Here is a 21,127-nt window from a genome sequence, read left to right on the forward strand (position 1 = left end):
TCCCCAAAAGACTGATGAACGCCTAAATCACCCGAGTGTTGTCTGTATTGTATTTCTTATCTCTGGATTTTTTTTTTTTTTTTGGCTGAAAGGTTAGAGGGTGGAACGGTCTGACGGGGGGTCTTTAAGTGAGAGGATGTGGGCACCGTATAGCTCTACGGGGGTCGAAGACTCGAGCGAGGCAGGGAACGAGACCACAGGATTCTTTGAAAACAGGAGATCTCAGGGGGCTTCAGAGCGACTCTTTACACATCGCTAGGCTGTAAAGACTTTGTTGGTGTCTCTGCTCCAACGCTTTAAGTCAAAAGAAGCCTTCATTTGTTTTCTCTGCAGCTCCCATCAGCCAATTTTGTTAAATGTTTGGTATTTTTCGAGAATATTTATTGCTTGATTTTGTTTTGTTCTCATTGGCAGTGCTTTAAACAAAGTCGACACCTCACTTCAGAATTTTTGTCTCACAGGACTTTTGTAACCGACTATATCAACCATTACTTTACATTTTTCCTTTGCTTTTGACACTGGTATCTATTGACACAACAGTATCTAAGCTGACATCTAATTATTTCCAATTTTTTTTAACCTAAAAACACACAAACAAGCTGCCTCACACGATTTTCATGTTCATGATTAACAACACTCGGTTTGAATCCTGTCAAATGATCTACTGCTCTAAGTACTGCGTACCACTCTGCTCTCAGGATCCTAATGCAAATATCTAAAAACAGCAATTTACAACACAAATGCCAAACTTCAAAGTTAAAGAAACTCTCAAAAAGTTAAGTTAATGTAAAAAGGGATTTAAAAAACCAAACCAAACAAAAAATACTCTGGGAGCCTGTTTGTTTTGGCAGGTTTTTATGGTGCATGCGTCAAGAACAGACCACCACTTGAGTCTGTTCTCAGAGCACATAGTGCCTGCAAACCTAAAACTTTCTTCCACAAAGCTAGTTTTTAAGTAAGCCAAACTAGCTCACTGTCATAACTCATAAATCTGTCCGACAGATATTTGCATAGTGTTTACAGATAAAGTTTGGCACTGTGGTTGACAAACCTGACGATATTCAAAGAAAACAGTTATGTAAAGACAACACACTTTCAGAGGTTACCACACATTTTCAAGCAAAAATATCTTTCCCGTGACTTTTTACGAATATGATAAAATTCCCATGACCATCCAAAACATATAAGTATGTGGACAGAAATATGTAGTATACTTTACTCCAAATGATTGTATTATAATCATCCTATATAGGAAACGTAACGTGTCAGCTAGGTTACGCCAACAGCTACAGAAAAAAAATTAGTCATATCACATTGTGTGGAAAGTTATCTATGGAAGACTGATGTAACAACTCATTACATTTCATGGATCTTACTTATACCATGTCTTTCTCAGGGCCAGAAAGTGGGATTAAGAAATTCCACACCTTTTTCAGAATTTATGACTGTGGGTTTTCTAATGTTTAGTATGAATAGACATGCTGTGCAAAAGATCTATTTAGAGCAACTTTTTTTGGTTTGAGTGGACCCTTGGTGCCATTAACTGCCTTTCTTTACTTAGTCACAGATTGCATCTGAACATGAATATTTAAGTTTGTAAGGAGCTGTCCTCATTTAAACTGTTGCACCTGTGTGACCCCAAACACTTTATGAACTGTTTGGTTGTGCAAATGCACTCACAACACATCAAAATGCTGAAAATGCACAAAACAAAGGCAACATTCCTGCAATTTCAAGGGGGATTTAGAACAAAAAAAAATCTTAAATGTGAAACAGCCATAAAGCTTGTTATATTTTTTATCATTTCATCTCCGATAGCCTTCTTTCAGCCCATGTGCCTCTGAGTGTAAGCACACAGTCCTCAAAAGAAATGAAATGACTGAGCTTCTGACATCTATGGGCTTTTATTTGCTTTACTGATGCTCTGAATGAAGCGCAACAGCGCCAACCACAGACTGCTAAAGGGATCACAGTCTATCAAATCATTGCCAGAAATGCAGATGCTTAAACATACTGACATCTTGTAAAAGGTCAAGAGGACTTCTTGATCATTTCGAACGACAGGCAGAAAAAAAGAGATTCTTAAATATTACAGCCAACAACTGATAACATTGTGCAAATGAATTCAAAGATACTAGTATCATAGTGAAAAATAAAGCTATTTTAGTTTTAGTTAATATGTGTGAGAAACTCCTCCAAACACACTGAAATAGGAGTAAATGATTCATTCCTTAGAACACACAAATTGACTTAACATGGCTAGCCAGCTAGCACACCTATGGAGAGTAACACTTTTGGGCCGTCAGAGCAGTTAGTAAAAACTGCTTTGTTAATAACTGCTATTTTAATATAGACAGTTTATAAGATTTTCAGTGTCATGCCCGTAATAACATTTTTGCCTAAATGTCAGCAGTTCAACAGACACAGTTAAACTAGGCCTTTTAAGTTTAACAGCCCAGTATGGAGTCGTCCCACAGCTTCTCCTCCTCTGTCCTAGTGTCTACTTTCTCTTTCGTTTTCTTCTTCTCTTTCTTGTATTTAGGTTTTGCTGGCTCGTCCTTCCCACCCACGCCCTGCTCGACATTCATTTCAGCCTCAACATGCACTTCAGTCTCTTTTATATTGTCCATCATGTTTTCTGGCATTAAATTGTCCGGCACCCTTTCCCCTCCTTCTCCCTCAAAGTCCTCCACCCTGGATTTCTTTTCTCGTCTTCTCTGCTTGTCGTTACTTTTTCGCTTTTTTCTCCTCCTCCCTTCCTCTGAGTCTCCAGATCCCTCTCTTCTCCTCTCTCCCGAGTCATTATCTCTCTCCCTCCTCCGTCGCTTCCTCCTTTTCTCCTCCTTGTCCGGATCTTTATCTCTCGCCCTCCTTTCTCTCTCCCTTCTGGATCTTTTAATCTTCCTCTTTTCTTTGCGCCTGTATTCACTGTCACTGTCACTGCTGCTATAAGAGGAGGAATATGAGGAGGAGTAAGATGAAGTAGTACATGAAGAGGAGCTTGACTGCTTTCGGTGCCTCCCTTTCTTTGTGGGCCAATCAGTGAACAGTGGAGAGCCAGAGCCTGGGAGGACTGGAGGAGGGTAGCTGTAATGGGGTGGCCAGGGAGGGCCCTGATATGGAGGACACCACCCTTCAACCGGGTAGTAACTACCAGGGTGGGAGTGATGAGGGGGGTTAGAGGTGGGAGGAAGGCTGGGCATAGGTTTGTTCCCTTCTTTGATATCGCCCTTGTTTGATGCTTCCTCTTTTTTTTCAACTTCATCCTCCTCCTTTTGTGTGTCACCTGGAGAGAGGACTTGAGCGGCCTTAGGGGTGATTCCTCGAGCTTTCTGAACCTGAATGTAATCTGCCAGTTCATCTGCAAATGTGCTGTAGTCTTTTGGCTGGGATTTACACAAGTCCACAACTTTCTTCTCCCTGGTCAAGAACATGTAATTAAAATGTTGATGTCACACTAAAGCCTGAGTGTTAAAAGTTTGTTTTGGGGTTTTTTTTAAGCACACAAAGCTGAAAAAGAATTGTACAGAGACATTGTTTTGTAACACCATAATCTTCTCAGATGCCTACTTCTGACATTTCAAAGCATTCCCTAAACATCTAGCAGAAAAACTGCAAAGATTACTTGACAAGATGATTGAAAAATAAATAAATAAATAAATAAATAATTACTGGCAAGTACTTTCATAATAAAAAATAATTGCAGCCCTTCATAAGACGAATATTTGTTGGTCACAATTTCTTTTAGATGAGAGTTTGCTGCTTTTCTTTGTTGTTTATGATAACAATCAAAAAGATTATGACTGTTGGTTAGACAAAAAAGGCAATTTGAAGACGTGTGGGTCTAGGAAATTGCTGTTAGCATATATCACCTTTTTTTTATATTGTATAGACAAAATGATTGATCGCTAATCGTGAAAACAATGAGCAGATAAATCATCAATGAAGGAAATCTGTTAGTTGCAGCCCTATCCAGCAGACACACAGCAATGTGAATATGCAATGGGACCGTATGTATGAAAAAAGCAGAGGTCTCCAAGTCTCCAAGATGTTGCATCCTGGAGACCAAGATGGAGACTGTAGATTTAACACTTGAAATATACCAGTAATTCCCCTCCCGCCCTATGCCCCATTGCTCCTTGTCATATTTGTATTTTTCTCCTTAAAACATTCTTCTTAATATATATACAATCATTTCTGTTTGACATCAACCATTATTAAAAGATGCAAACACTCATTATAACACGAATCTTACAATACTCGTTTTTGTGCACACTACCTGCCTCCTTTGATTATCTGTGACAGCACATAGGACTCACCCACACAATAATGAATAATAGAACCAAAACATGAGTTAAAAGCAGCTGAGAGCTACAAAGACATGCAGAGGTTAGGTGATAATACTGATTCAGTGTTTAGTAGTTTAGTATCAAAAAATCACTTAGTGGAACTTTAAGTTCTACAATGACATGGGCACTATAGCAGATTACATTTCGAGAGCAGTAAAAATCATGGCACAACGACAGCGGATTTGGTGTGTTTGTCTTGAGCTTACCTAATCTGGTGTTTGTTTCCTTTTACGTGGGCCTGGTACATCTCCACGGAGTTAAATCGCACACTACACATCTGACACATCAGGGAGTTTGCTGCAGACAATAGAGAGTGGGTGAGGAGGAAAATTCAGCATCGTTTGTCATATATCAGCTTATAAGAACTTGAATGTACAGATTCCTTCAGTTTCTTCCAATTGTAGTCAGCTTATAGTGAGTTAATAACTTACATCAAAAAATGTCGAAGTCTTTGAAGTCTGACTAACTGACTAATTGAAAATCTGTTCTTATTTTACCTAACTGAAGCTAGACTAACAGCCTCGCGTCATCACCAGTTTATTGTCGGAAGGTTATCAAGCTGACACCTACCTGCTACCTCTGACTGGATGAAATCTTCATGGCTGAGGGGATTTGCTGTTTCCAATATCAGCGTTGTTTTTAATGTTTTCTAAATATTTCTTGTATTGAACTGTCATGCTGTTGCCGCCTTCTACTGAATTTGTCTCCTTGCATCTCAGTTATATTGATAGACACTGACATTTAGGGTGTCTAATAAAACCCAAATGTGCCTTAAAAGTATTTTCCTTCACAGCAATATTTCCTCTTAAAATACACTCAATATCATACCTGTGTTACCTTGTTGGACATTGTCTCCAAGCTCTTTGAGCAGCTCCTGTCGGGCCTGATTCCTCTGGTGTTTGCGTCCATTGTAATGCTGCAGAGCCATCTGGGGATTGTTGAAGGACGCAGCACACAGGGCACAGTACTTGTTGGGGTCCTTCAGGTCAACCTCTGTGCTGGGGGTGATTGTTGTGGCTGTTAAATCCAGAAGATGCTCCTTATCACCCTCTGGGGCTGGGGCTGATTTCTGGTCACCATCATGAGGATTCTGTGTCACACTTGGCAAAGTACGCACCTCTGTATACCTCTCTGTAACTGCAGTGAGAAATCAATAAGGAAATTTGTGTTTCACATGTGGACTTAAACAAAACTCGAGCAGACAGCTGAATCATACTGTCAACAAAACTGTTCATCTGTATATAGCAATATTCAAATCATGTTAATACTTTTACATCACACGAGCCATACTTGCCTGTAGACAGGACACCTTGCTTGCGAAGATTTTTTGCATGGACTTTGCCCTCATAGTGCGATTTTGCCACGACGTGGGAACTAAAGACCATGTTACACAGCTCACAGAAACGGTCCTTATCAGTAGGCATGGTCTGCCGCAAAAAACAGGCATATTTGGCTTTTAAGAGACAGACATATTAACATGAAAACTGAAAACAATGACTCAAGGAAAACAATGAAGACATCACAGACAAACCCTTAGACAGTGCACCTATCTCTTATGTGATCATATTCTATTGAAAGAAGTGGAATCTCTAAATGAGTGCTAACCTTCGGTCCTGACTCTTTGTTCATCTTCTCAGCTCTCTTGGCCTGTAGGTACACCTTGAGTTTCTGAGCATGTCTCTTTCCCTGCAGTCGGGGAATACGGGAGACATTATTACAAAAAATCTGACCTTGTGAGGTCATTAAAAACTGTAACAAAGAAGCACGACTGCTTGGAGAGCAGCACACACCTCATAGTGGGACAGCCGCTGAGATTCAAAGAGCAGCACAGCCTCACACACATGACAGTAGTTGTCAGCGAGGAGACCCTTCAGTAGCTCCTCTTCACTCTTGTCTCCTGCGCGGCACAATATGTTGACACTGTTACAGCTCAGCCAGACAGAATAAAGAGGAACACAATTAGAGCATGATGAATAAATAATGGGTAATAAAATCATTACATGAATTCATAACATTTTCAGTGCAAACAAATGTTAAAATTTCAAATTTTACTTTCACTGTTGTCTACTCTTTAATGTAAACTTATAATATATGTAACTAAAGCTCTGTGCAAGAGATACACTTTCAAAAATTCTGTCTCTACATGGACTGATTTTGAAAGATATAGAGCCAAATTAGTTGTTTTTGTTAAATCAGAAGCTAAAAAATTAAATACTAATTAGTACAATTTTCATTTTTTGAATGTGAGAAAGGTCTAATCCAACATTCAGAATTATTTTGTATCTGTAGGCCAGGAATTCTGCACAGATCAAGACAATATTCAGAATTTTTTTTTTTCCTGAAATACAGACTGTAATAAAAACTCCCTGTGCAATGGAAAATGTCCATTTTATAAATTTCACTTAATTCCACACTTATTCAAGATGCACCCGCCCCCTTAGACTGTATTTAAAGTAAGCCATTATCCATTGTATAATACTCTAATTTGCAATATGGATTCTTTGGGACAGGACTAGGTGTATCTTCTATTATTGAATTGCCATAAAAATTGCTAGTTGAATAATTCCCACTAGACACTTGACCTCTTACAGTGTGATAGAGCTTTTCACCTGAATACTTGCAGCATATGTTGCTACCATGCGAGAAAATCGTGGTTTTATGCTTGACTACATTCAGTTTGTTTAGTGTCCGATGCATATTCACATTTCACTGCACTTCTCGATTCATACAGCCTCTGAATGCAGCTATCTCGATAATTTTGCAAAAAAAACTATGGATTAGTATTACTCATAATATCTCAACTGTTTGGGCAAAGATTTGCTTATGAGTGTGGCTATTTTTCCAAAACTGTTAAGAACTGTTTGTGAGTTTCAGTTGTTAAAGATTATATTAAAATGACATCAATAATTAGGAACTGAGACCTTTATGTAGTGTGAAAATCAATTTGTTTACAGCCTTGCTGCCACTAACTGTTCTATTGTATGGTCATGACTTGGTATGCGTATTGAGCTAATCATAAGACATGACTGATAAATACACTTTCACGACTGGTGGTGACTGAAAATTTGTAACTAGAGCAGAAACAATAACTTGATTACTTAAATACTCAGTTGACAAAAGTGTACCAGTTTAAGTAAATTACGTTATCATATTAAAAAAATGTTAGTGACAGTGTCTTATCTCCAAAGATAAGACCTATACCTATATATATATATATATATATATATATATATATATAGGTATTGTAAGTGGCTAGATTTGCTGAACTCAGCCAAAAGTTAAAAAACAAACAAACAAAACAATCAAAAAACAAACAACATAATGGTAATCTATCCAGCAGCTGTTATACTTTGTAATTTACCAGCCAGTGTCAGGTGGGTAAAACTGTAAATTTACAAGCCTGACTGTCACCATATATGTTGTTAAACAAATGACCAAATAACAATTACAATGCTGATCAATGATTAAAATGACCCGGAATTAAAGAAACTGAGGTTTTAAAAAATTAAACTAAGTGCTATATTGCTAATTTCCCCACTGTGGGACTAATAAAAGAGTATCTTATTTTCAAGTTTTGGGTCCCAATACTACTTGCTGGCAAAATTTTAGTCTCCAATGTAATGCAGTAATTGTATAAGCCCACTTAAGTACAGATTGCACTTTGTGCCCTGTAAAATAATATCTACATCCAAAAGAAGAACTGCCTGAGTAAACAATACATTTTGACACCGCCCAAAATATCCATGTCTGCGGATACATTTCAAATACTGTACTTACCAAATGATAATCACAGTAGCAGTAATCAAGAGAACAGAGACTGCAGATACTGTTTCTCAAAATATGTGTACAATGTTTGAACAACTGTTTTTCCCCCTATTGTATAGAGCATTTATCATGCCAGTGAGGGACAGATGGTCATGTATATCATCAGACTGAATGTCAAATCAGTTACTGAGGTCTTGGTTCATTTAAGCTGAACAAGTATAAGTAGAACAGTATATCTTTGTACACAGCAAGCTATATTATAGACTTCACTGTGCAACTAGCACATGTGTTTGCCTCATTGCTCTGACTCAGTTACATTTAATTACCATCAGTTTTCAGAGAGGTTGTCCAATTCACTAAATTATATAAAGTCACTTGGTGTCCTGCGCTACTAAATTCATGCTAGCTATCCGATCAGTTAACCCTCCACTTGTTTGTTGACGAATTTAACCCAAAAAGTCTGTCTGAGTAGGGGGCTGAATTTGCAGACGTTAGCTCGCAAGTTAGCAATTGACCAACCACTTCGGACCCAGGACACGGCCAGGCTGGATTAAAGGTGTTTTTATGGGCTTAATCTTTTAAGAGCCGTGTACCAAACGACCGATATAAAATACTGAGCAACTCCTAACGTTACAGCGACCGTTAGACAGTTGACATTAGCGTATTTAGCTAAGGAGCTAGCTCACTCGACTGTTGAGCTGGCTAACCAGTTAGCTAAGAAGCTAACGTCGGCTCGACAGGTAGCACACCTTACGGCTGAATGTTCACGCTCTAGACAAAACTCACCTTCAACCGGGGTGCTATCTGTTTTAGTGTTTATTACTTTGTCAGCATCTGTGACAGAAGCCGCGTTAGGGGTACTGGAAGTGTTATTTTGAGCGTCTGACTCCGCAAGCTGCGGAATACAGACACTTCTGTCGTCCATGTTTTCCCCTAGCTATTCGGTGCATGCGCAGTGAGGTCGTAGTGTTTATGGCGTTTTAATTTGAAGAGATAAAATCTTGTTTGGAAAAAATAAATATTTTGAGATGATTCGCCTTAATGAGACGATTCAAACACTACGCTCATCTATGCATTTTACGATTGCATGTTCAGTTCATGTTTTTTTAAACTTAGATTTCAAATCATTTAAAATAATCTTTAAAATGTCTGTACTTTTGCTATTTTTAATGGAGTTTTTATTTTAATTTTAAAACCATTTAGTAATGGATTTTACCTTTTATATCCTATCTCGTTACTCTTTTATTGTAAATCTATCTCTTTTATTATGTTTTTAGACTTTTTTGCTCCGTAAAGCACTTTGAATTGCCCTGTTGTATAAAATGTGCCATACAAATATAGCTGCCTTGCCTTCTGTAGCCCCATGAAATACCAAACTGAAAATGATTTAAAAATAAGGTAATTAATGAACATGTAAAGGTCCGGTTTGTATGAATTCAGTGAATTTATTGGCAGGGAGGGAGAGACGTGTTTTTTTTTTTTTTAATACCAGTTTCTAATCCCCTGAAACTAGAATCATGTTATTGTAGCCTACAAGGATGTGAATACCACAAAAGTGGGGCATTCACATGGGCTCCTCTTGTGACCATGATAAACAAGACCAAATTTGAACGCAGCAAATCATTTGCATTTTGCTGTTGGCCATTTAACTTCTCCAACACTCGGCACACTGGAAAAGTTTCAGTTCTCCTACTTCACCACTAAATTCTAAACACTGAACCTTTAAAACTAAAACAATGATTTTAAAATAATGTATATCCCTTTTTCAATAACTGGTGTGGTTTCTCTGAGTATTTCTTGTCAATGAGCCTTCTACTTATGCACAACACAAGAACACTGAAACTGAAACAGCTAAATGAAACCCAGCCATCATAATATTTTTAGTTTCTACAACATCTAAGGTTCCTACTTTTTACTGTACATGTATTATTCACAATTTATGCCATACACTTTTGCACACACAAAAATGAAAAGAAAAGTTAATATCAAAATAAATACTTTATTATGGGAAATTACAATTTCAACATTTGTTTTCCACAGGACAAATTCATGTAATGCTGGAAAACAACTTTACTGACAAATAAAACAAATTTTAACACAAATGGAAGAGATCAGAGGATGAACATAAGGTTGGTTCACGTGGAGACAAGGGCACTGAAGAATAGGATCTTTTGGTAGAAAAGCAGGGTAGGGTTGAAAGCTGTCATTTTCTCTTCTGGAGCTCCCTAGCTAAAGCATCCAACTGTGAAGAGTGACACAGTGTAGCATGAGGGTCAGACAGAATCATACGCTTAATGTACAGGCACAATTTGTTATGTCCTGTGTGAGACATTATGTAAGCAGAATGTCTATGAATGTGTTTGTGTGAGGACACATTTGTAAAGACAAAAAAGAGCGAGATTCCCTGTGGAGCAGATGATCTGATTAGGTTTCCTCATTTTAAATGTACATACTGATAACATTGCATAATGATAGTTCAAATTAGCACCACATGTGTTAATCAAATAAATTACATTGCATTGAATAATTTTTATTTGCTAAATAGGACATTATCTATTGCTCAGCTTATTATCAATTACCATAACTGGTTAATAAACCCATTTGATTACAGTGGGATATCAGGTAGCTCAAGTGTCTTTTGTTTGTTTCAGGGTTTATAAAACCTGCATTCATGCAGCACTTGGTAGGGCACCATTACTCCACTTACAATAATGTTTCTCAGTACACTCCTCCTCTGGGGTCTCAGGTAGCTGCATTCTCCTGCCTCACACAGCTTTATCTCCTCTGAAATCTGAGAGACAGAGAGTTTAGGATTATGAGAAAGGGGTAAAGAGTTCAACAATATCATCATTATTCTCAACAGGAAATGGTCAGTGGGTGACTATGCACACTTGCACTGATCCTGACCTCTGACGCCCCGAAAGAGTCCAGCTCCCTCTTGCCTCCGGGGTACCAACCATGGGACCAGTGCTGAGCGTGGGACAGCTGCGCCCCAACACATAGAAGCAGCCCGAGCAGCAAAACCAGCCGAGATACACTCATGATATTTCTGCCTAAAGGCACAGGTGGACACTCGATTAGAGGGATGTAGATTTCATTTCAATATTGCAGAGAACACATATGAAACAGGGTTTGTTTTTGGGATGTCCTCCAAAAGAACATTTTGAGCATCAAACACTTAATTTCATTCATTCTGGTGAATTTTTATGCATCAACTTTTGCATTTTCTGCATCAGTTTATGATGTATATTTTAATTTTGTCAAAATAAAAGTCTTCTGTTCCTTTTCATGGTTTTATTCGAGGAGAAAAATGCACGTTTTAAATATTGAGCAGGATGTATCCCTTGTATCCATCCCCCCACTCAATTTTACTCCTATTCTAATGTTAACAATGCACAGTGAAACTATGTAGAAGAGTAAATAAATGTCCTTACCTTAGTCTCACAACTTAATCACTAGAGGTGTCCCTTGACGTCCAACAGAAGCTCACGCTGTGCGCCCTTTAGTTGGTCAGTTGCTCACAGTTTCACAAGTGTAAAACAGTTTCTCGGCAACCTCATCTTCCTCCTCAATATATGTAGCCCTCCCAACACGTTCCATTATCATTCCCTGATTGCTCCGCCCATCACTGACCCCTTTCGTCCTCGTGTTTCCTGTGGTGAAATGAACGGTCCCTGGGGACAAAAGGTCCAAGAGACATGGCCAATTCCAATTATCACCTGCAAACAGCACTGACACCACTGGGATGCTCAAACATTACCCATATCCAAGTACTGTCAGTCTGGCTGATAACAAATTTAATAATATAATTCATGTAAACTTTTCAAGTAAAGATGAATGAAAAATGTCTTAAAGTTGCTTCTCACTGCATACAGAGAACAAAAGTAGGGGGTCATTCAAACATAAGTCTTGTTTTGTCTTCGTTAGTCTGACCTTACAGACAACTATCTTTGACTGATAGTATCTATATTGCGCAGATCAAACTACAGTAGGTCCTTGTCAGAAGTTAAAACTCAATAGTTCCAATTTCCTCTGTATTTGCACCTGTTTGACCACAGTGACCCGACACACATCCTCCCTTTAACCCAAGCGACCCCTCAGTCAGGGGAAACACAGGGGGTGTAATGGCAATGGGAACAAACACAGTGGCTTCCTGTCCAGGCCCCTGATGACATCTCTCTCAATTAGAGTTTTTCGATTCAGAGGCATTTCTCACTCAGGGACTGACTGACAGCGTGCGTGACGTGCTGCTGTTGGCTCAGTTCAGCTACTTGTGACGTAGGACTGTGTGGTGCGAAAGATTGGTTAAAGTGAGATGACTCCATGATGCATCACTGATGACACATGAACACCTGTTGCAAGAGCAATAACAATTAGTCTAACTTGTGTTTTTAATCATGATAAAGTGACTAATAAGTTGTGGTTCTTATAAAATAATTGGCAGTGTTTGCATGTATTTGAATGCACTTTATGTCTGCACTTGTCTGTGCCATGCACTTTACATTTATTTCTTCATAAAGGCTGGAACAGACGAAGATTTTCAAATCTCAATTTTTTAAACATAGGAGACCACAGACATAATGAAAGATTTAAACAATTGTTAATGTTAATGTTATGATCGTCAGAATACACACACTAGACAACTCAGCCAGATTGTGAGACCACACACTTGCCGTTAAGTAAGTAGGTTAAGTTAAGATGTCACAGTGGCGAGGATCTCATGAATCTTGCGTGATCAAACTTGATGTCAGGTTTGCTGTCGTCAGCTGGCAGTACCTGCATGCCTCTTATTTTGTAATGAAAAACCAAAACATATAAAAAAGTTATGGTTTAAGTTACGACTTAGAAGACAGAGTGAGCGTGAATTATACAATTTGCTTGTTGTTTTTTAGCTTTACATGTACACAAAATCCATTAGGTGATGCCTCCCGGTCTCCTCGCTCTCACTAGCTGTTGCGAGTTTCCGCTCAGTATTTTGTCAGATCCGACCATAAATATCGAACATGTTTGATACTTATGATTCAAGATCGGAGAGGCTCTGACAGTGTCGGTAACATTAAGATTATTTGAGTGTGAGGGGTTATCAAAATATGATGATGATTATTTGGGTAGATAATCTGTTCCAACCAACCCCGAATTGGGAATGCCCCCCCGATTGTCGTAGGGGTGAATCGGGTACCAGTCTTTTTGGATGTGTATTTATGTGACGGCTGTTTTGTCCAAGTCAAATTTGCCTAGGGACAAATAAAGTCATCTTCAATCTCAAATGCTCGGTTTTTATCAATTTCCTCATTTTATTATTGCAGACTGTGTTAAAAAATGTGTGTGCCCCTTTAAGTAATCACACTGTTTAGGATTTATACTGGATATCTTTCCATCTCTCCATCTATAAATAAATATGTAGCAGACCACCAAAGATAATTATATCAGGTTAATTCAATAACGATGCAAATGTGTTGTTTTCTTAAATGAACTCCAGGTATAGCTGTCCACATTTCAGCAGCAGCCCTAAATGATTCCCTGATTACTTATTCATTGCTGCAAAAAGCACATTAATATTTGATGGGGGGTGAAGGGTTACACACTGACTGAAAAGCCTTCAAGAGCAACACTCTGGAGGACTGCCTGATCTATTGACTTCATGAATGATCTGCAATTATTTTGCACCACTGTACCATTAGTCTTCATTGAGAGGTGAGCTGTAATGAGCATCAGGTTGTCCTGACTTGATAGGAGCAACGACAATGCACGAAAACATCTGACTTGTCTGACACGTGACATAACCGCACCTCTGTGTTTAACGTTTTATTAAAAGACAAAATACATCCAGAAAAAAGCTAAAATCTCAAGCACTTTATTAGGTTTGAACAGTATCTTGCTTAGAAAGGCCATTTGGCATTATATAATTATATATAATTTTATCATATATATAATTATATATACATATATTCAAATGTTGAATAACAAAACACTAGAAACAAACATTGGCAAATTAAAAAATAGGATTTGCTTAAGACAATTATACCAAATTAAAAATGGCCAAAACAAAACATCTCTAATACATTTCAAAATGGTCCCGATACAGTTCAATATACATCTTTAAAAAAAAAAAAAATAACAAGGGGGGAGAAGAAAATATAATAAGCAAGGCAGCAGACAGGAATGAAATATAAATAACCTTACATTATGTACAAAAGTGAGTGGGCAGTGACCACTGGGGAAAAAAATGGTCAGAGGACAAAGTAAGAGAGGAAAAGGAAGTGGACAGCTGTGAGTGGACAGAAGACATAAAGGACACGTAAAAGGGGGAAAAGAAGAGCAAATTTGGACTCTTGTCTTCCTCAAGTCCGATGCTCTAGAAATGGAGACGTATTTTAATTTTCCAGGGTGTTAAAGCGCTCCAAGGGATGTGAAACAGGGACAACTGTCTGGTTTCCCTTTGTGACAATGCTTAAAAGATGCAATTCCATTTCTTGTGGGGAAAAAAATACGTATTTCTGCCAAACATTTGGGTACCCACAATTGATTACTTGTCATGGATCCCACATTTAAGTGATATGGAATGAAATATAGCCAAAAAGAAAAAAAATTAAAAAGTGACCTCAATGTTAGTTTGTTCTGCACAAAGACCACATGACTAGAGGGAATGTGAAAGGAAGGATGACTCACCCAGTCTTAGTTTTGGCCCTATTGATTTGTCAAAGAGGTTTGTCATCTGTCTGCAGGTGATAGCTGAGGAAACACATGTGAGTTGGGAAAATGCAAAGGACAGCTTTTACGATGGTTGCACCACATTTTGTAAAGTTTTTTTTTTTTTGGAAAACCTACCACTGAGGCACTTTTTTAAAAATTCACCATAATAGCAAACTAGTGGGTCTCATGGGTTGGCACAGTGTCGCTTTCTGCTGTTAAACTGCAGTGAGACACAGTCACATGATCCAAACACACACCCATGTAATTTAAGCACAGACAGAATAGCCAAACAAATAGCAACTCCTCCTCTGTTAATATAAGACCAAATAAGTGACAAAGTCATGAAGAACATAATGGCACCAAACTAATAGTGTGGGCACTTGTGATGCTTTGGAACGAATGAAGACCTGAAATGATGATGCACAACATCCAACAGTTTCAGTGACTGGTCATTTAAAATATCTGCTACTTTAAGTCCCTATAAGGAGTTTACCCCAGAGCTTTGAGACCTGAAGAGCTTCAGTTCAAATATATTTCTTATACTCCAATATCAAGGCCAAATCATTCTTCTGACCTCATCTCTCATTTGGTTCTGTATCTTTAAGGGCTTTGCTTTTGGTGCAAATAGTGCATGAGTATTCAAACAATCAACATTGACGCAATCACCCTTCGTAAAATATCAGCATGTACTTTCCACTATCAATAAATAAGGACTGATTGTGCTCCTTTCTGCTAAGAAATGTAATAAAACACAGGACTGTTAGGTGATTTAGATTGTTAGTGTATGATGCAAATTATGTACAATAATAGGGGTTTTCAGTTAAAATCTACATTAAAAAAGATTGACATAGCTTGAGAATTCTTAAAAGATTAATATCATGGCATTAAAATCTGTTAAAATCTGGGCGAAGCATGATATCAGAGTCCTCCTCTGGTGGGAGTAAAACCATTTGACTGTGAGTCAGCTTCGGACATGAACTCAAGCTGAATGTGTTCAATTTGTAAATTCAAACAATCCTGGAGTCAGTCATTTCCTGAGCTGACCGAGTTGACATTATGACTGACCTGAAGCCCTGCGGTTAACTGACATCATTCGTCACAATTGAGGGCATGGCCTCAATTGTGACCTTATCTGAAAAAATAAAACACTGTAATTCAAGTCTTTGCGTCCTCACAGGACAAAAAAAAATCTGAGCAAACATGGCATGGCACACCTCTGCTATTTAAGTAACAATGTATCCATTTTTGAGGAACATGTTAGCAACAGCATTCGAATTAAAAGAGACATTCTTCGGCATCAGTGTTCATGGTGGGAAAAAAATCATTCTTTAAAAGTGTGACGGTACAGCGAAATGATGTGAGGCTGGTATAGAAGAATTGAAATGAGGGTTAATTCAGGCAAAGGACACCCTTACGGAAAAGAAATGTTCAATACAATCAACTAGAAATACTGACGTGCGTCTGTAAACAAGAAAAAGAAATATGCTGGGTATATAACATTTGCTGATTTCTTTGATACAGTAATGGGAGTTACTTGTGATTGTGATTTGGCTTGCCAACATGTTCAACATTGCTGCAGATACTGTAACAGACCTCAAAATAAAAAGTAATTTTAGATTCAACATGAAAGCTTGACCAAGTCTTCTCACATTTCTTTGCTTTATGCTGTAAAAAAAATGTGTATTTCTTTCTCAATTTCCTGTTATAGTGCAGCAGTGTGTTGGTTACTGATCCTTGAACAGTGAAATAACTTTCGTGTACTGAATGTCTAAACATGGTCTCAGACTCCAGAGCTGCGTAACCAAGTGAGTGAAGGACTTTGGCACTCGGCAGACAGAAGACACTGAAACGTACTTGTGTCTTCTCTGCCAGCTTAAGCTCCAGTTCAAACAAACACACACACACATGCTAAAAAAAAAAAAGAATGGCTCCTGGTATTTAGTGTGTGTGTTTGTCAACCTGAGTCGATGAGCTACATCACAGAGATTTTTAGCTATATAATCATGTGTGACCTTTGAACCCCTGAAACTTTAACAGGAGAAATTGTAAGTGGCTCAATAGATTGAACTAAATCTGTGTGAGGACTGGCTCGGCTGTGTGTGTGTTGTATGAATGTGTAGGTGTGAAAAGAATTGGTCTGTAAATGTTCAGCGTTCTGCTACAACATATGTTGCTACAGCACGGCTCTGGCCAAGCCAAAAAATGTTTTAAGTCTCTGTCCCTAAAAAGTAAAAAAAAAAAAAAAATCCAAACATCAATACTTTGACTCTGGATTTTTGACGTTAGCCTCCAAAGCATTAGATTTATATTCATATATATTTATATATTTATATATATACCAATAAAATACATTACAGGTGCCACCCAAAAATGCAGCCAAACTCAAAACTGTGTCTGAAACCAAAGTAATAAGATGCAACACAGTAAGTATATATACATATTGGGGGGGAGAGATGGGGAGCAAATGGGGGTGAAGGGCTATATTAACAAGACCAATATTACAAAATATTCAAGAAGGCATCTCAGTTATTTTCTCTGTCCGACTGCGCTGCGCTGTCCTCCGGGGCTCCTGTTCCCTTTTTCTGCAGGCAGTTCATCCCATCCACAGATCAAGTTGTGATGAGTCTTTTAAAAATCCATCAGATGGGAATATGCAGCTTTCTGCATGGCAATGTATGTGTGTGTGTTTTCTGGTGCGTGCATATGCTTATATGAAGTGTATGCAGACATCCATCCATCCATGACAGGTCCCTACTTGAAGTTGGCGTAGTCAGAAAAGGCATCGATGTACTCCTGGACCACTTTGTAGCAGAACTCGTACTGCTCCTGAAGAAAGGGAGGAAGTTATGTCAGTTGTAAGTTTGTAAATCTGTCACATTTCAATCACTTGAGTCACAGATCGCTTGTAATAAGGTTTACACACTACAAACAGCAATACAATCTCAAAACTGTAGTTTGAGGGCTGGCGCATTATGAAAGTTAAAAAAAAAAAAACAACCTTGTTTTGCATCTGCAAGTCAAACACATGAGAATATATACTAACTTGGAAAAAAACCCCCACCTCTCTAGGGCTGGAAAGAATTTCTATACCTGGACCCTTAAAGTGATACAGGTACCAATAGAGTACAACATTTGATACCTTTTTCCCCAAATTTAACACATTACTCATCATGTGAATGAAAACATTCAGTTGTGTAAAATGCCAAAAACATTTTGGGGCAGAGCACCCTCTGTAAAATATACAGCACTCCAATTCATCACACCAGACTGTATGTGTCGTAGCTGCTGTGGCAGTGGGCCAATCAGACGTCTCAGTGATTGGCTGCTAACAAAAGTACACAGAGTTATTTCTTCTAAATGTGAGAACAAAAAGGATCGAATGCAGGTGTAGTTTTACCGGACAAGTTTTGACACTACTTGGCATTGGGTTATTTCGGTCGAAGTACCAAATCTGCCCTCTGCACCTATCCACCTACCAGCACCTCTAAAACTCACTAAACAACATGTTATATCTCGTTTGGGTGGGTTACATGTCAGACTATTATGTATCTGGGACCAGTAACCTCTGCTTGTTGCCTAGCAACTGGTCTCGGCCAAGAAGTAGTCCAGTACATAACATACCTTAAGGGTTTTTTTTTAACACTTTGGTTTTAGTATAGGATAAAAACAAATGAGAAAAAAAGTATTAATTAGAGCCAGGCTGGCTGTTTCCCTGTCTCCAGTCTTTATGCTAAACTACGCTAACTGGCTGTTGGCTCCAGTTATGAATGTACTGTGGAAGTCAGGAGAGTGATATCTATCCTCTTACCCAGCAATTGGCAAGAGTGTTTCTCTCATGTTGAACTATTCCTTTAACCCTGCAAACATACTCTGAGGCTTTGGGAGAAAATGTCAAGATCTCTTGGTTCCAAAGTTAATGACAGTTTTAGGACATAAATCAAACTGCTACCAAATTCTCATCAGTTCCTTCCTTGGATAGAGCCAAATCCGACTACACGTCGTTGAGACACCCTGTGCTGACAAATTCACTAATGGTGGTGGAGATTAATCTTCTGCAGACATAATAATTCAAGCTTTTGGCTTTTGATGTCAGGAGAGAAAAAGTTTAACTTTTTCAGCATGTTCTTTTCAGAGACTAGTTGCTTGCTAATTAGGCCCTATGGAAAAGAAATACTCAGACATAATTTTACATAAGGTTATATAAGGTAAGTAAGGTTCAACCGGCTCCTCACCAGTGTCTGCACCATGTGTGGTCTCTGCAGTCTGAGGCTCTTGACTGTCTGAAAGACATCCAGGATGCCCTCTGCCTTCACCCTCTCCAGGACTGTGCTCAACGCACAGAAAGTCCCCGTCCGGCCAGCGCCAGCACTGTACACACACACACACATAGGCAACAAAGTAAACCTCACTATGCACGCTGCAGTGAGCATATGCAGAAATAACATACGCACACAAGGCTTTGTTGTGAGAGAACTTAGCAACATTTCTGAGGGCAGTTAAAATGTCACAAGGAAGAAGAGAACAATTCTTCCAAGTTGTTTTTTCCTGTGATTTACAAGCTGCAACAATTTCCCAGACACACAATAGCACGCTGGATTACCAGAAGCATTTCCACATGCTACAAAAAAATCAATATAATTATCTTAATGTCAAGTATTTTATGTCATGTATTTTCTTGGACAGGGACACAGAGGCTGAAACAGCGACATACTGAGTAAGGAAGGCTGCATGTGTTTTACCTGCAGTGCACAGTAATGGGGTGGTTGCCAGACTGCTGCTGCTGCTTCTGCACTGCAGCAATTATGTTGATCATGCCTTTCCCGTCAGTCGGGATGCCCACCTCTGGCCAGCCATGGAAATGGAACTGACGCACTGCTCGCGCCTTGTTCTCCTGGACAGATTGCAAAGGGCAAAAATGAGACACGAGATTGGGACATGTCATACAGGTAGAATTGAAAAGACTGTTGTTGTTAAATAACTATCATCAGCTAATCTGGGCATCAAAAAGCACAATTTGTAATTGATAATTTTTTAACATCTGTAAGGGCCTTAGCACACCAAGTCCATTTTTGTATGTATTTTTTTCCATCTGTCATCACTTTTTTTGTTAACTCAAACAGAGAAACCTTGCACATTGAGTATACACACACACACACACACACACACACACACACACACACACACATATATATTCATATTTACAATTGCAATATAGCATTATAAGACAAAATGTAAAGAGACTTTTCATGTTTAACATTTGGCACCCCGGCTACCTTAAGAGGCCGGCAGTCCTCCCTCTCTCTGTTCACTCTGTTGAACGGTCCACATCCTCCTCGTTGTCATCATCATCGTCCACCTAAATATTATCTGACCTGCTTCAAGTAGTATCTGTGTCATGTGATGAAACTGTGTATCCTGTTTCTCTCTCTTGTTGCAGCTGTATGTGTACTGCTGGTTACGCCACATTTTCTTCACTGCTTCTTGGTCAAACAACTTGGTACAGGTTTTAGATGGATTTCGTAAAATTAGAAAATCTAACCTATTCTGGAAATGTTATAACTGATGAAAAGTTTTGGAGTCAGTGTGTACACATTACTGACATGAGAGATCGTATTTTTTAATGTGCAACAACACTGGATGAAAAACAGTCTTGGTGTGCAATGGCCTTCAGACTCTGCAGCGTGTTTTCATTTGGAGCATCTCCTTATTTCAATGATTTCGTTCCTTACCCTGTTGTTTGTGACCAGGAGGTCACGCACTGTGTAGCTCTCACTCTCCTCCTCCCTTTTAATCTCAATGGAAATGTCACCATAGACCACCAACCCATCGCTGGGCCAATACTGAGCACATTTTTCCTGTAGGACACAAAAATAAAGATGGTCATATTACCACACTCAACCACATACTACGTTCTTCTTTTTTTGAGGTTTTTTTAGGCTTTTTCAGCTTTATTAGATAGGACAGACAAGGGTGAAAGGGGGAGGGAGGGGGGAAGACATGCAGCAAAGAACTGAGGTCGGACTCGAACCTGCGGCCGCTGCGGCAAGGACATAACCCATGTGCATGGTGTAATACAATTCTGAACATTTCAAGAAAATATAAAATATTAAAGCCACCTAAATCTCTGCATAGTGGTTCTACAATTTTCCAGATGTCCAAACAGTAAAAATGATAAAAGAATGAACAAATTCCAGTTACATGAATTACGAATTTCATAAGCAAAGAAAAGAACTGACAAGAACTAACAAATCTGACATAAACTAAAATAACTGGATTTTAAACTTCTGGTTCTGATTGTTGAAGTTGATTTCCTAGTATGA

At 38.7% G+C, this 21,127-nt stretch overlaps 3 protein-coding genes across 4 annotated transcripts in view; all 3 read right to left on the bottom strand.

Annotated features, from left to right (window-relative positions):
- Positions 1-404: 404 nt before the first annotated feature.
- zmat1 (zinc finger matrin-type 1) lies at positions 405-9,052 on the bottom strand. Of its 2 annotated transcripts, none has more exons than XM_088086323.1 (7): positions 8,901-9,052; positions 6,140-6,246; positions 5,955-6,035; positions 5,644-5,776; positions 5,187-5,486; positions 4,556-4,646; positions 405-3,420 (listed from the first exon to the last, which is right to left on the bottom strand). In XM_088086323.1, exons 1-7 carry the CDS (start codon positions 9,037-9,039, stop codon positions 2,448-2,450), a joined length of 1,824 nt encoding a protein of 607 aa, XP_087942449.1. In that variant the 5' UTR covers positions 9,040-9,052; the 3' UTR covers positions 405-2,447. The 2 variants fall into 2 exon arrangements, with proteins under 2 accessions (XP_087942449.1, XP_042358222.2); XM_042502288.2 differs by having other exon boundaries at positions 5,178-5,486.
- Positions 9,053-10,317: 1,265 nt separating this feature from the next.
- On the bottom strand, positions 10,318-11,226 carry gnrh2 (gonadotropin-releasing hormone 2). The gene is made up of 3 exons (XM_042502331.2): positions 11,022-11,226; positions 10,822-10,905; positions 10,318-10,356 (listed from the first exon to the last, which is right to left on the bottom strand). The coding sequence occupies exons 1-3, from the start codon at positions 11,154-11,156 to the stop codon at positions 10,318-10,320; spliced, it is 258 nt and encodes an 85-aa protein (XP_042358265.1). The 5' UTR covers positions 11,157-11,226.
- A 2,726-nt stretch (positions 11,227-13,952) lies between these two features.
- Positions 13,953-21,127, bottom strand: part of ptpra (protein tyrosine phosphatase receptor type A) — a 34,211-nt gene continuing 27,036 nt past the window's right edge. Inside the window, exons 19-22 of the mRNA XM_042502343.2 lie at positions 20,537-20,662; positions 19,547-19,698; positions 19,040-19,175; positions 13,953-17,633 (exon numbers count right to left, since the gene is read on the bottom strand). Coding sequence (XP_042358277.2) covers positions 17,559-17,633; positions 19,040-19,175; positions 19,547-19,698; positions 20,537-20,662 — 489 coding nt within the window. The 3' untranslated portion in view covers positions 13,953-17,558. The remainder of the gene's footprint in view (positions 17,634-19,039; positions 19,176-19,546; positions 19,699-20,536; positions 20,663-21,127) is intronic.

This window comes from Plectropomus leopardus, chromosome 2 (assembly GCF_026936395.1).
Source record: "Plectropomus leopardus strain MGB_pleo_1.0 chromosome 2, ASM2693639v1, whole genome shotgun sequence".
In the NCBI taxonomy this organism is placed as follows: Eukaryota; Metazoa; Chordata; class Actinopteri; order Perciformes; family Serranidae; genus Plectropomus; species Plectropomus leopardus.